This window comes from Siphateles boraxobius, unplaced genomic scaffold (assembly GCF_051911475.1).
Source record: "Siphateles boraxobius isolate OS27281-9 unplaced genomic scaffold, OSU_SipBor_1 130, whole genome shotgun sequence".
Classification (NCBI taxonomy): Eukaryota; Metazoa; Chordata; class Actinopteri; order Cypriniformes; family Leuciscidae; genus Siphateles; species Siphateles boraxobius.
This window is the reverse complement of record NW_027508734.1, coordinates 46,134,487-46,149,203: the sequence shown is the minus strand read 5'-3', so window position 1 is coordinate 46,149,203 and position 14,717 is coordinate 46,134,487. Positions and strand designations below refer to the sequence as shown.

General features: G+C 37.7%; 1 protein-coding gene and 1 long non-coding RNA gene across 2 annotated transcripts in view; both read right to left on the bottom strand.

Annotated features, from left to right (window-relative positions):
* LOC143737774 (uncharacterized) overlaps window positions 1-14,717 on the bottom strand; it is a 146,282-nt gene that overhangs the window by 58,868 nt on the left and 72,697 nt on the right. The window lies entirely within an intron of this gene.
* Window positions 6,056-7,610, bottom strand: LOC143736666 (histone H2A.Z). The gene is made up of 5 exons (XM_077227322.1): window positions 7,473-7,610; window positions 7,133-7,210; window positions 6,863-6,976; window positions 6,654-6,783; window positions 6,056-6,562 (listed from the first exon to the last, which is right to left on the bottom strand). Exons 1-5 carry the CDS (start codon window positions 7,473-7,475, stop codon window positions 6,501-6,503), a joined length of 387 nt encoding a protein of 128 aa, XP_077083437.1. The 5' UTR covers window positions 7,476-7,610; the 3' UTR covers window positions 6,056-6,500.

Genomic DNA, 14,717 nt, shown 5'->3' with positions numbered 1-14,717 from the left:
TTTCAGGGCTCAGCTGCCATCATCGACGGGAAGAAATTTACAGCTGACCTCACATAAGTGACTCTTTGCCGTGTTTCTAACACTCTGTGAGGTTTTTCATTCTCGGGGAACTTAAGTTACTTCTTGTAAGGGTGCCAACCTAGGTTAGAGAAACGTTAAACCTGTTCTTATTAACGTTATAATGAGGAGGTCTGGATAAGTGTTGCACTCACTTTTTGTCTACCTTAATCCATTTAGAAGTTTTAGTTTTATTTACTATATAATAGATTTTGGTTACACGTTCTTGTTGTTTGTTTTATGTCACTTAAGTTGAACTGTTTTTCACTTAATGTTAGGGGAATCCGAGACTTAACCAAACGTAAAGCTTTATTTCTTTTTTGTAAATCGAAGTGTAGAGATGTCTATTTTTTTACAAGAAACGCATTCAGTTGTGAAAGTCGAAAGTTTCTGGTCGAATCAGTGGGGGAGTAAAATTATCTACTGTCATGGTTCCAATAATTCTGCTGGGGTTATGATTTTATTTAATCAACACTTTAATTACACTGTACTTGAATCACATTGTTCAAATGAAGGCAGGTGGTTAATTATTGTTATCCAGTTTGGGGAAAACATTGTTATTCTAGCAAATGTCTATGGCTTCAACCGATCCAGTCTTAATAGTTGTCTCTTTACAGATTTAACCTCCAAATTAATTTCTTTAAAAACAAAATACCCATCTACATCACTAATTATGGGTGGGGACTTTAATGAGGCTCCTGATTTATGCTATGATAGATTTCCTCCAAAATATGGCATTACTGTCAACAAAATAATTAGTGATATGTGTTCCAGTCTCTCTTTGGTAGATATTCATAGATTCTTACATAATGACTCTTCCCCTTCCTTCACCTGGTTTAAATCTGATTTGACACAAAAATCACGTATTGATTTTTGGTTAATATCTGATAATCTGATTTCTTCGGTTAAATCATGTTCTATTTCCAATGCACCCTTAACTGATCATGCAGGTATCGAGTTAGAAATCTCTGACACTAATTCTAACTGTTTTAGGAAACCAGGGTATTGGAAATTGAATAGCCCTTTATTAAACAATTCTGATTATTGTTTGGGTATTAAAGACATAATTGATTCTTTTAAAAAAATACTAATATTTCTAGTACCTTAAACTGGGAACTGTTTAAATATGAGTGTCGAAAGTTCTCCATAAAATTTAGTAAAGATCTTTTAAAGTCAAAAGGATTACAATTTGAATTTATATTGAAAGAAATTAACCGCATTACTTGTCTTCCCAACCCAAATGATGCAGAGAAAGAAAGTTTATACCCATTAAGAGAAAAATTAGACTCCTTTTATATAGAAAAGGCTAAAGGGGCCTTCATTAGATCTAGAGCCAAATGGCTAGAAGCCGGCGAAAAAAACTCTGCATACTTTTTCAATTTGGAAAAAAAACGAGCTGAACTAAAAAAAACTTCCTCTTTGTATATTGATAACACACTTATATCAGATGATAAAATAATTTCAAAATTTGTTTCAGATTTTTACCAAAAATTATATACATCATCTTTTAATCCTGATTTAAGTGATTTATTTTTTAACAAGATACAGCCTTACATTCCTAGTATAAATATAAACAGCAAAAACCTTTGTGAAGAGGAGATGTCATTGAAAGAATTAGATGATATCATCAAAAAAACACCATTTAACAAAAGCCCAGGACCCGATGGTTTACCGTTTGAGTTTTACAGATGTTTTTGGGAAGAAATTAGAGAGTTTATTTTGAATGTGTTCAATGAATGTGCAGCAAATGGAGAACTTACAGAATCTATGAAACAGGGAGTAATAACACTAGTTCCAAAACCAAATAAAGACGTCTTGCATTTAGATAATTGGCGCCCAATCACACTGCTCAACTCTGACTACAAATTGTTAGCATCTCTATACGCCAATAGGTTAAAACCATGTTTGGAGGAAATCATATCTGTCACACAGTCTGGATTTATGAAAGGAAGAAGTATTTCAAACAATATTAGACTGATCTTAGACCTCTTAGATTATTCAGATTTGGTCAATGAGGAAGCTCTTATTTTATTTGTAGATTTTTGTAAGGCTTTCGATACAGTAGAGCACAATTTCATGTATCAAGCTCTTAATTATTTTGGTTTTGGCCCAACTTTTACAAATATGATGCACACACTTTACAAAAATATTTCAAGTAGTGTTTCTTTATCTAATGGTACGTCTGCTCGTTTTGAAAAGAGGCATTAGACAGGGATGTCCTATTTCCCCATTTTTATTTTTATTAGTAGCCGAAACTTTGAATCTTTACACTCTGCATTGCTCTCAAATCAAAGGTATTGAAATAGGAGATTTCACTTTAACTATTAGTCAACTCGCTGATGACACTTGTTTATTTTTGAAAAACAAAGATCAGGTCCCTGTTATTTTGGAGGCACTTAAATTGTTCTTTGATGCCTCAGGTCTAACTGTGAATCAGGCTAAGAGTGAGATTATGGCTGTACACCAACTTGAAGACTCATATATATCTGGAATACAGGTTAAACAATTAGTCAGATACTTGGGTATTGTAATTAGTAAATCAGATGCTGAGAGACTAACAGAAATTTTTTGAAAAGATTACAAAAAACAAGAAATATTTTTAACTGTTGGCTCCAAAGAAATGTATCTATTCAAGGTCGTGTGTTGATATCAAAGGCTGAAGGCATCTCCAGAATTGTATATCCAGCGTTATCTCTTTATGTAGATTCTAAAATGTGTGCTGCAGTTGACAAAATCTTATTTAAATTTATTTGGAGAGGTAAGACAGAATATATTAAAAGGAAAACCATAATTAGAAGTGTATCAGAAGGAGGACTAAATGCTTTAGACTTTGACACTATCAATAATATATTTAAAATTAATTGGATCAAGCATTGTCTTTGTGATAATAGCCTTCCATGGTTTTTCATTCCCAATTTAATCTCCAAAAAATGTGGTGGTCTTAATTTTCTACTTGCTTGTGATTTTAAATGTACTAAACTCCCAATCAAGTTGTCCAACTTTCATAAACAAGCTTTGAATATGTGGAAATTAGTTTACAAACACAATTTCTCTCCCCATTCCTGTGTTATTTGGAATAATCAATATGTACTATTTAAAAACAAAACCATTTTTTGGAACGATTGGTTTAACAAAGGTTTAATTTTTGTTAAAGATTTGATAAATCAATCAGGTGACCTACTTAATTATAATGAATTTATTAATTATATTGGGACAAATGTATCTTCTAAAGAATACTTTAAACTTATTCGTTGTATCTCCCCGAAACTACTTTATCTTATAAAAAAAGAAAAGATCTATAATCCTGTAACTCCAAGTTTTCTTCCTAGTCTGACTGTTGGGGACCTTTCTATTCGAGATAAAAAATTTAATAATATATATATCAGAAGAATTTTAACCAAAGAAAAAAGCTCTTCACCTAAGGCAATGGTGAAGTGGAAGCAGGATTACCACTTTCTTGTTTTTAAAAATTTGTGGTCTGATATAAATAAATATGTACTCCCTAATAAAGTTAAAGAAACTCACTTTAAAATAATAAACAGATACTATCCTTGTAATGACTTTATTAGTAAATTTAAAGAAGGGTTTTCACCACTATGCAGTTTCTGTAATGAAGAAAATGAAACTATAATACACTTATTTTTTAGTTGTAATTATACTAATTTATTTTGGTCCCAAGTTTCTTGGTTTCTTTTTGAGCTATTTTATAAATTTGTCACAATAACTGAGGTAATGGTCTTGTTTATGGATTGTAACTCTGATTTATTGGAAATGAATAATATAATTAAACTTCTCATTCTATTTGGAAAATATCATATACATAAAGCAAAATGTATATCCACTATACCAAATTTTAGACTATTTTCCACTGATTTGAAGATGTTTTATGACTCTCTAACTTCAATACAAAACAACCGCAAAGCTCTAAAGACATCAAAACTGTTGAAAAGGATACTCAATGTGTTAGAAAGATGATTGATATGTGAAATAAGATGCAGAATTGTTTTTTTTTTGTTTTTTTTGTGTTGTTTGATTCAAAGATTCAAATGTCTCTGTATTTCCCTTAAACGTTTTCTCAATAAAAAAAAATATAAAAAAAGTTTAAAAATAAAATAAAAAATAAAGGTGTATGTGTAACGCTGCCCTCTACCTTTTGTTGTTTGCTACTTGAACACGGTTAGTACAGCTGATGAACGTTTCTAACTAAGCCGGTTCAGTTTAAACTGCCCTATACAGGTCCTTCTCAAAAAGTTAGCATATTGTGATAAAGTTCATTATTTTCCATAATGTAATGATAAAAATTGCAAGAGGGTAAGACACAGAAAGAAATTTCTGAACAAACAGGCTGTTCCCAGAGTGCTGTATCAAGGCACCTCAGTGGTAAGTCTGTGGGAAGGAAAAAGTGTGGCAAAAAACGCTGCACAACGAGAAGTGGTGACCGGACCCTGAGGAAGATTGTGGAGAAGGACTGATTCCAGACCTTGGGGGACCTGCGGAAGCAGTGGACTGAGTCTGGAGTAGAAACATCCAGAGACACCGTGCACAGGCGTGTGCAGGAAATGGGCTACAGGTGCCGCATTCCCCAGGTCAGGCCACTTTTGAACCAGAAACAGCGGCGGAAGCGCCTGACCTTGGCTACAGAGAAGCTGCACTGGACTGTTGCTCAGTGGTCCAAAGTACTTTTTTCGGATGGAAGCAAATTTTGCATGTCATTCGGAAATCAAGGTGCCAGAGTCTGGAGGTAGACTGGGGAGAAGGAAATGCAAATGCCTGAAGTCCAGTGTCAAGTACCCACAGTCAGTGATGGTCTGGGGTGCCATGTCAGCTGCTGGTGTTGGTCCACTGTGTTTTATCAAGGGCAGTGTCAATGCAGCTAGCTATCAGGAGATTTTGGAGCACTTCATGCTTCCATCTGCTGAAAAGCTTTATGGAGATGAAGATTTCATTTTTCAGCACGACCTGGCACCTGCTCACAGTGCCAAAACCACTGGTAAATGGTTTACTGACCATGGTATTACTGTGCTCAATTGGCCTGCCAACTCTCCTGACCTGAACCCCATAGAGAATCTGTGGGATATTGTGAAGGGAAAGTTGAGAGACGCAAGACCCAACACTCTGGATGAGCTTAAGGCCACTATCGAAGCATCCTGGGCCTCCATAACACCTCAGCAGTGCCACAGGCTGATTGCCTCCATGCCACGCCGCATTGAAGCAGTCATTTCTGCAAAAGGATTCCCGACCAAGTATTGAGTGCATAACTGAACATAATTATTTGAAGGTTGACTTTTTTTGTATTAAAAACACTTCTTTTATTGGTTGGATGAAACTTGCTAATTTTTTGAGATAGGAATTTTGGGTTTCCATGAGCTGTATGCCAAAATCATCAGTATTAAAACAATTAAAGACCTGAAATATTTCAGTTGGTGTGCAATGAATCTAAAATATATGAAAGTTTAATTTTTAGCATTACATTATGGAAAATAGTGAACTTTATCACAACATGCTAATTCTTTGAGAACGACTTGTATACTGGATAGCGAAAGCTCTGGCTTCGTGTGGATGTGGTCTGTCTTCCTTGCCACTGTCGCATTTTCCCACCTGTTACCATTGGCTTGCTTAGTTGGGGACATTAATTTAATATTCAACAATAATATTGATCTGCTGCATTGACACCATTGTACAAGTACTAAACTGGACGATGGCATCTCAGTTTACTCCAGAGCAGCTACATATATATTATAACATTAACTTTTAAAACAAAAAAGAAACACTGAACTTAATTACTAGCTCACAGGTGGCGATCAAAGAAATACAATGGTATTGAATCCTTGACCCAAGGTGGACTGATGCTATTTTCATCTGGAAACAAACTTTTTTGCATTATTTTCCTGTTATCTCTAAAGCTGTTTTGAAACAATCTGTAGTAAAAAGCACAATATATATATATATAAATGTGACTTCATAACTGGATAAAGATTGCAGTGAGTTCTGGGATGCATTTAAGGATTTAAATACCTTTATTTTAATTTTTACAAATGTCCATTCAGAGTTCCTCAATAAAAAAGACTACGGTTTCTCCAACAACAAAAAAAAACTAAAAAAAAAGTACAAGAATTTTACATTGTGAATGAACTTCACAGATTTTTAAAAATCAAACACTTGGACCTTTGGCACTTTGAGCTTTATTGAAATAAACTCCTGAATCTTCACAAGTTTAAAAGCCAAACTGCAAAAAAAAAAAAAAAAAAAAAAACTAGCCAGACGTCATAAGGGACACATAAAAAAAACAAATAAAAAAAACAGCTTCTCTGAAGCCATGTTTAAAAAAAAATAACCCAGAAATGAGTAAAATGCAAAGATGGACGATATAAAAGTTGTAAAATTCTAATCTACAGGGCAAACAATACACTTTTGTGAACACTCATGTCCTGAGACAACATTGATTACACGGTCTTCTGTTGTCCCTTCTTCCCAATAAGAGACTTATGAATGTGGGGTATAACACCTACAAGGCAGGGATTTAAAAAGAGGGGAAAAGGTTAGATCACAAATCTAAAACACAAATTTAAAAACTAAAAGGTTGAATTAGTACTTACCACCACCAGCAATAGTCGCCTTAATGAGGGAGTCTAACTCTTCATCGCCTCTGATAGCCAGCTGCAAGTGGCGTGGGGTAATTCTCTTCACCTTCAGATCTTTAGAAGCATTTCCTGCAAGCTCGAGTACCTTGATATGAACACAGGCATGTTAAATCACAGGTTTGAAAAGTCTCAACCCAATGCAGTCTCCTTTAAATGGTACTCACCTCAGCAGTCAAATACTCTAGAATAGCAGCACTGTACACTGCGGCAGTAGCTCCTACGCGCCCGTGACTGGTGGTCCTGGACTTCAGGTGTCTGTGAATTCGACCCACTGGAAACTGAAGATGACGAAGTGACAAAAATTGGCTCAGCATATGTGAAATTACGTAAAAGAAAAACAGTATATACCACCCTAACATTAGTTATTAGCAAACCATATTGTTTATATGCATTAATTTCAATCAAGGGTCTTTGTTCATTACGAAGGGTCTGACCTGCAGTCCAGCTCTTTGTGAGCGCGAAACAGCCTTCGCTTTCGCCTTCCCGGAGTCCTTTCCTGCTTTACCCCCAGCCTGAAACCAACAGCACCATACTCATGTTATAAGAGTCAACTGAAGCGTTTACACCTTTTGCATTACGTACACGGCATTATTTAAACAAGTCGATAGTTCACTTGTTTCGCGCTCGTGTTTACACGACGCCAGTTAGCACAGGAGCTAAGCTAACTAGCCGCATAATATTGTTCAACAGTGACTGGGAAAATAACTCTAAATGTACTTTTAACCTGTAATGCATCTTTACAAAAAGAAGAGCGTCACAAAACAAAAAACTTACCATTTTATAATTTGTAAATGACAGTTACTACAGCTGAGCCGCGAACCGCACAGTTGCTCACCCAATTCAAACTGAGTTACGCGCCTTCTCCCGTCCCTTCTCTCTCTTGGTGAAATATATAACTCTTTTCTACATCCGGGACATTAGGCTAGTGAAATATCCAACCAGCTCTTGTGTTCTGTTGTTTGGCACATGCCATATATCTATGGGCACATGCATTGAGCAGTACATTGCGGATTTTGCAACTCTCTTACACAAAAAAGGGGAATGTTATTTAAGCCTTTGTTTGTAGTTATCATAACAACGGGGGAAAGTCATTTCATTTTATTTAATTTTTCTGTTAAATGTCTATTAATGCCACTTTTAAACTATTTTTAACTAAATGTTTAAACTACCGGTAATTGTATTTTGCTGTCTCATTTCATGAAGAGGGTGTCCTTTGCTTATTTTATAAATAATCTCAAATAAAAATCTGAATACTGCAATAGAATGTGTGTATTGTATCTGCCACCAATGCTGAAGAATGTTTCAAATCATGAAAGATTGAATCAGAATCAGAAAGCTTTATTGCCAAGTGTGCTTGCACACACAAGGAATTTTCCTTGGTATGCTACTGAAGCTTTCCAGTGCACATATACAAATACAGATACAACAAGAAACATAGTAATACAAATTATACAAATAAAATTATAAAAAATATGAAAATACTATAAAAAAATATGGTCACAGTTGGGTTTTGTCAGAATAAACATTTATAGATTATGAACATATTTACAGTATTTTGTATAGTATGAATAAATATAATTATAAATATCACCTGAATTGAAAAGGAAACTTCGAAGATGGGAGTGGAAAAATTAATTCTTGCTTATGGATTAGAGAGTCTAAATACTCAATTATTTGAAAGAAACAGAGCTGATTAAGAGAATTAGGCCTTAAAAATTTATTTTTTTGTTTTATGCATAATATCCCTTTAAACAGGGCACAGTCATTTGTAGTGGTGTCTGGGACCACTGTTGATCTCATCAACTGCACTAATTCAACCCCATAATGCACCGCAATAACGAGTGTACACCCGATGTACACTCAACCAATGGACCCTTATCACAGACTGTAATGATACGTTTTAACGTTTTTAAAAAATATATATTTTCATTTAAGAAAATGTGTGTAGGCTACACTAGGCTATTTACCATTATATTACCTTTGTATCAAATTACAAAAAAAATTAGTTAATGCAGCTAGTTCACAGCTATAGAATTTTATCCAACTAACGACTACCGCTTCGGAGAAACCCATAAGGCTCATTTGAGATGAGCAAAATCTGCACAAGACCGATCACCGGTAATCCCCTTGAACTGCATGAATCTCACCGGAAGAAGTAGGTCATCCGGGTACTTTTTGTCTACTCTTTTATGAGTACTGTGAATGCAGACATATTTCTTTTTTTTTCGCCTACTAGTAAGTATGAGAACTCGGATGCAGCCAATATAGACTTGTTCAACATTGGCAGCTGACTTGAAGAAGTGCATGGTGGTAAGAAATTTTGCCCACTTGAGACAGTGCAACACCACATGACTGTGACGTATGGCATCAAAGTATCGCAAGAGCGATTAGAGAGAAAGGGTAAATGGTATGATTACATTGGTATTCTTAATGTAGATTCTTAAAGGAAACAAGACTGGCAGAAAGGATTTAGGTTGCTCTATACGTTTTTTTTGGGGGGGGGGGAAGGAAAAAGAAAAAGAGGAAATAAAAGGTTAGTTTTGTTTTGATGGTTTATTTATTTATCTCCGGTCCACACTCCAGTATAGTAGGTGGCAGTAATGCACCATTAATGTTGGTTGCCAACCGCCGTAAAACGACAAAGAAAGAAGAAGAAGAAGAAGAAGAATCGATTCGAGAGCAGACGGCTGACTCAGCCAATATTATCTGTCTGCAGTCTCAAGGGGATTACCGGTGATTGGTCTTGTGCAGATTTTGCTCATCTCAAATGAGGCTGCATTTTCAAGACCCCACTTCTAGGACCGCATTTCTAGGACCCTAGTTTTTTTGTGACAGCGCCACCTACCGAGTCGGAGAACCGCAGACCCAGGAACGCATTTCCAGGACTCTACAGTAGTTTTGGAGGACTGAAAAAACTTCAATGGGTGGACAAACACATGGACAACATCATCACTGACTCATAAGAGAGAGAAAGAGAAGTGAATTAAATAAGGAACATTTAGTTGAACATGTTCTACTCTCTAATTTTAAATTTCATATTTAAAAGATCTTAGTTACCACAGAGTAATGATAATGATAATAATAATTATATCAATTAATAATACCAATTAATGTTCATAATACAATTATTGCATACTGTTAAAAGATTTGGAAAAAAAAAATGATTTTGATGTTGTGGGAACAAAGGTTCTAGAAACACTCATGTCAATAAAGCCCACCTGAACTGAAAAAAAAAAATAATAGAGAGAGATGCAAGAAATCTGAATAGAAATAACATTATTGACACGACTTTTCCTGACCATATATATATATATAAGATTTAAAGCACACATTGTGATGTATGCAGCAGCACTATACCGATCAGGAAAGGATCTCCCTTCTTGGATTGTTATGCGTTTCTTGAAAAACATTTTTAAATTAATTTCATATAAATAAATAGACATAAATTAGGCCTAAGCCTAGTACTGAACCAATTTATTTATTTATCTTTTGTCTATTGCCTACTTGCCTATTTGTCTATTGCCTATTGCCTATTGCCTACCCTGAGCTGTGTCCTTGATAGCACTTCATATAGAGTACAGTATACAGTAAATGACACAATCTAACACGTGGGATTTTAACAGTCAATTATTATAATGGCCTCTCTGATATGTCTGACTATTAAAAATGTCATATGTCTCATCCAACTTTATAAAACCATGTCAAAATGAAGAGACGTACGCATAACATGTATTGTGGGTAACGTTAAACAGGCTGACTGTGAGCACGTGTCAGTGAAAACATTAAGATTATTTTAACTGAATTAAAATGGAAAAACAATGAGTAATTAACAAGCTTTCAGAACGAACATGCTACAGTTTATTGTGCTGTAAATAAGTCAACCCAGGCTTATCATGCAACAGTTTCGTTAAATGAACGTGCTAACAATTCATTTCCCAGCATTAGAGGCTAATATATGATGGCTATGCATTCAAGACTGTTTAGCAAATCACCAGCACGTTGGCAACGTTAACTTTCAAATGAAATGCATCACATTGTTTTTAGTTAAACAAATAAAAATTGATTCGCATTTCATACTCACACTCTGAATGTCATCCATCTTCGCTGGTCCTCTAATTCGGTAGGTGTCACTAAAAACCTAGGGTCCTAGAAATGCGGTCCTAGAAATGGGGTCCTGAAAATGCAGCCTCCGTTTTCAGCAGGTGCAGTTTCTCAAGAGCGGCTGCACAAGCTCTTATGTATGGAAGCTTATGTGTAGCAATATTCAATTTGAAATCCAGACGGTTGCACTGTGGTTGAGAAAGACCTTGTGACAGCCTGGAGAGACAGCTGACAGGAGGAAAGAGACCCCAATGGGGCTGGTAAGGGTTAGTTTCCCTTGTCGGCAGTATCCAGCTCTGTATTTACAGGATGCTGGAGACACCCGCCCAAGGCTTCTGAGAAATTAAAGAGAAAAATACCCCTAGAGTCTGCGAGAGCATGGGCGGAAGATGACTCAATGTTGGACAACATGGTTAACGACGTTGGAATGGAAATGGATATGAGTATCGAGAGTACTTCACAAAAGACTAGTTCAGGTTCTGCAGTTAGCAAAGTCATTGAACTCCAAGCTTGTGTCTGTGGCTGGAGCCCGGCGACAACGGTCAGAGGGTTGAAGATTCATCAAGGGAAAATGAAATGCTTTAGGGAGAAGGGACAAGGGCCTCACATTGATCAGTACTTCTTACGAAGTCAGTCAAGTCAGTCGAATGAAATCCAGCGACAGGAAGCAAACCACAGTTCGCAGGATATCAGTACCCCTGTCATAGAGGAGATGAGGGTTTGCACAGTTAGTGATGAACACATTGATACTTGTGAACCCGGTAAGACTAAACAGCATAAGAGAGAAAAGAACCTCAACGGGCATAGGCCTGGAGTTAGATGGCCAAGAGCTTGTGAGAAAACTGCACGGTAAACACGTATCTATGCTTTGCATTGGAAAGATTAACTGGTACAGTTGAAAAGAAGCTGGATAAATTTGGGGACATCATTTACGCATATGGAAGTGAGAGGTTTGGTGTGGAAAAAGGAAGGAAAAAGTACAAACTACTCCTGCTGTATCTAGACGGCAGCAGAAAATTGAAGGGTTAGTTAGAGAAAGGAGACCAAAGCAGAACAAAGCCAGAAGGAGGGACTCAATCTCTTACAAAGGGCCATAAAAGATAAGCTTGCAACATTACGCAGAGCTGAGCGCCTACGGAAACGCTACAAAAAGAAGGAGCATGCGAGGGCTAATTTCTATAAAGACCCATTCAAATTCGTAAAGAAGTTATTCACCAGTGAGAAGAATGGCACTTTAAAAGCATCTAGGGTTGAGCTAGAGAGATATTTGGAGGAAACGCATACAGATGCAAAAAGGCATGAGCCTATGTCAATTCCGTCAGATATCCCATCTATCAATCCACCAGAATACCAAATGGAGGTCTGTCCACCTAAGTGGAAAGAGATAGAGCAGGTTGTGAGAAAGGCAAGGGCTTCATCATCTCCAGGGCCTAATGGAGTTCCGTACAGAGTGTACAAGAGTGCTTCAGGAGTTCTACGAATTCTGTGGAAATTGATAAAAGTGGCATGGGAAAAGCAGGTTGTACCTAGAGCATGGAGCCGAGCAGGTGGAGTCTTTATACCTAAAGAAAAAGATGCTACAAGCATCAGTCAGTTTCGTCCTATTTCACTATTAAACGTCGAAGGTAATATTTTCTTCAGGTTTATTGCGCAGAGATTGTCAACCTACCTATTAAAGAATGGCTTCATTGACACTTGGCATTCCAGGGTTCTCAGGATGCTTAGAACACATCAATGCTATCTGGTAACGAATTCAATCAGCTAAAAAGGAGAGGAAGGAGCTCCATGTGACATTCCTGGATTTGGCTAATGCATATGGTTCAGTCCCACATGAGTTTCTTTGGGCAGCATTTGATTTTTTTAGAGTACCAATGTCAATAACAAATTTAGTGAAAGCCTATTTTGGAGATTTGCAATTTAGTTTCTCAACTCCAAAATTCAGCACCGCATGGCAATTTTTAGAGGTTGGAATAATGGCAGGATGCACCATTTCTCCACTGGCTGTTACCATGGCAATGGAAGTAATCATTAGGGCATCAAGATGGGTAGTAGGAGGAGAGCGCTTGGCTTCTGGGATGCGACTACCATCAATCAGAGCATACATGGATGACATGACAACCATTACTACAACAGTAGCCTGCACTAATCGGTTATTGGGGAAGTTAACAGATAATATTGAATGGGCACGAATGCAATTTAAGCCCTCTAAATCAATGAGCATCTCGATAGTTAAAGGAAAGGTAGTAGATAAAACATTCTTCATTAATGGTGAGGCAATACCAACAGTTTCTGAGAAGCCAGTGAAGAGTCTTGGGAGATGGTACAATAGGGATCTAAAGGACACAGTTCGAGTGGGAGTAGTTAGACGACAAGCAGTGGAAGGGTTGAAGAGCATAAACAGCTGTGCTCTACCAGGCAAAGTAAAACTCTGGTGCTTTCAGTTTGGTCTATTGCCAAGGTTGCTGTGGCCACTGACTGTGTACGAGGTTTCTTTGACAACAGTGGATAAGCTGGAAGCGTTAATAAGTTCATACATCAGGAAATGGTTGGGAGTTCCACGCTGCCTCAGCAGAGTGGGACTTTATAGTTAAGGAGTATTGCAGCTGCCAGTCTCTGCTTTAACTGAGGAGTTTAAGTGTGCCAAGGTCAGACTGGAAATTACTTTAGCAGAGTCACGCGACAAATGTGTAAGGGAGGCAGCCCCTGTGGTAAAAACTGGTATAAAGTGGTCAGCAAAGAAATCTGTAGTAAAGGCAAAGGCTGACCTTCAAATTGGGGATATCGTGGGACAGGTACAGCATGGAAGAGAGGGTTTTGGGCTCAGTTTAGCTCCTACTATGGCACAAGGCAGGCCCAGCTCAAAGGAGGAAGCTGGAAGTCAACGAGGTGCGAAAGCAGGAGGAGATGATGAGGTGTATAAAGGCCATTTCCCAGGCCAAGCAGGGAGAGTGGATGAGATGGGAGAGTGTGGAACAACGCAAAATGGGCTGGCAAGACCTTTGGTCAATGGAAGAGAGTAGGATCAGTTTCCTTATTAGGTCAACATATGATGTTCTCCCATCAACGCTGAACCTAAACCTCTGGGTAGGAGAGCATCCCTCTTGTCCTTTGTGTTCATCACCTGCCACATTAAGGCACATTTTGACAGGATGTAAGGTGGCTCTTAGCCAAGGTCGGTTTACTTGGCGCCATGACCAAGTATTGCGATGTTTGGCTTTAGCATTGGAAGGCAAGCGTAGTATGACCAATAAGTTCTAGCAAAACATTACACGCAGAAGACAATATTCCTCCGCCCAGGCGAGCAACCACCAAGAAAAGGTGCTAACACCAATTCTCGCCCAGGACAACTGGAAGCTGCTAGGGACTGGAAGATGCTGGCTGATCTTGATCAACGGCTTATTTTTCCACCTGAGATTGCCACCACTAACCTACGACCAGATATTGTTTTGTGGTCTGGATCAGCACGAATTGTTCAACTGATAGAGTTAACAGTGTCATGGGAGGATGCGGTAGATGAGGCATATGAGAGGAAGAAACTGCGGTATGCTCATCTGGCCACTGAAGCAGAACAGCGAGGATGGAAAGTCCAGGTTTATCCAGTGGAAGTGGGTTGTCGAGGTTTTGTGGCACACTCTACAACCCGGTTCCTCAGAGACGTCGGATTCAGTGGCCAAGAGTTGCGTCGTATATTAAAGAACTTATCTGAAGCAGCAGAAAGGAGCAGAAACTGGCTGTGGTTGAGACGGAAAGATACTAGCTGGCTGTGTACAGGCCGCCATGCTACGGTTTCATAGAATTCTTGAAAACTTGAAGAGTCTGTTGTTTTATTTGTATAGGTTGTATAGTATTTAAAGTCATTAAGTTCCTGTGTATATTGCGTGAATGACGGGTGGTTGGGCAGATGTTGTGTTTTGCGGT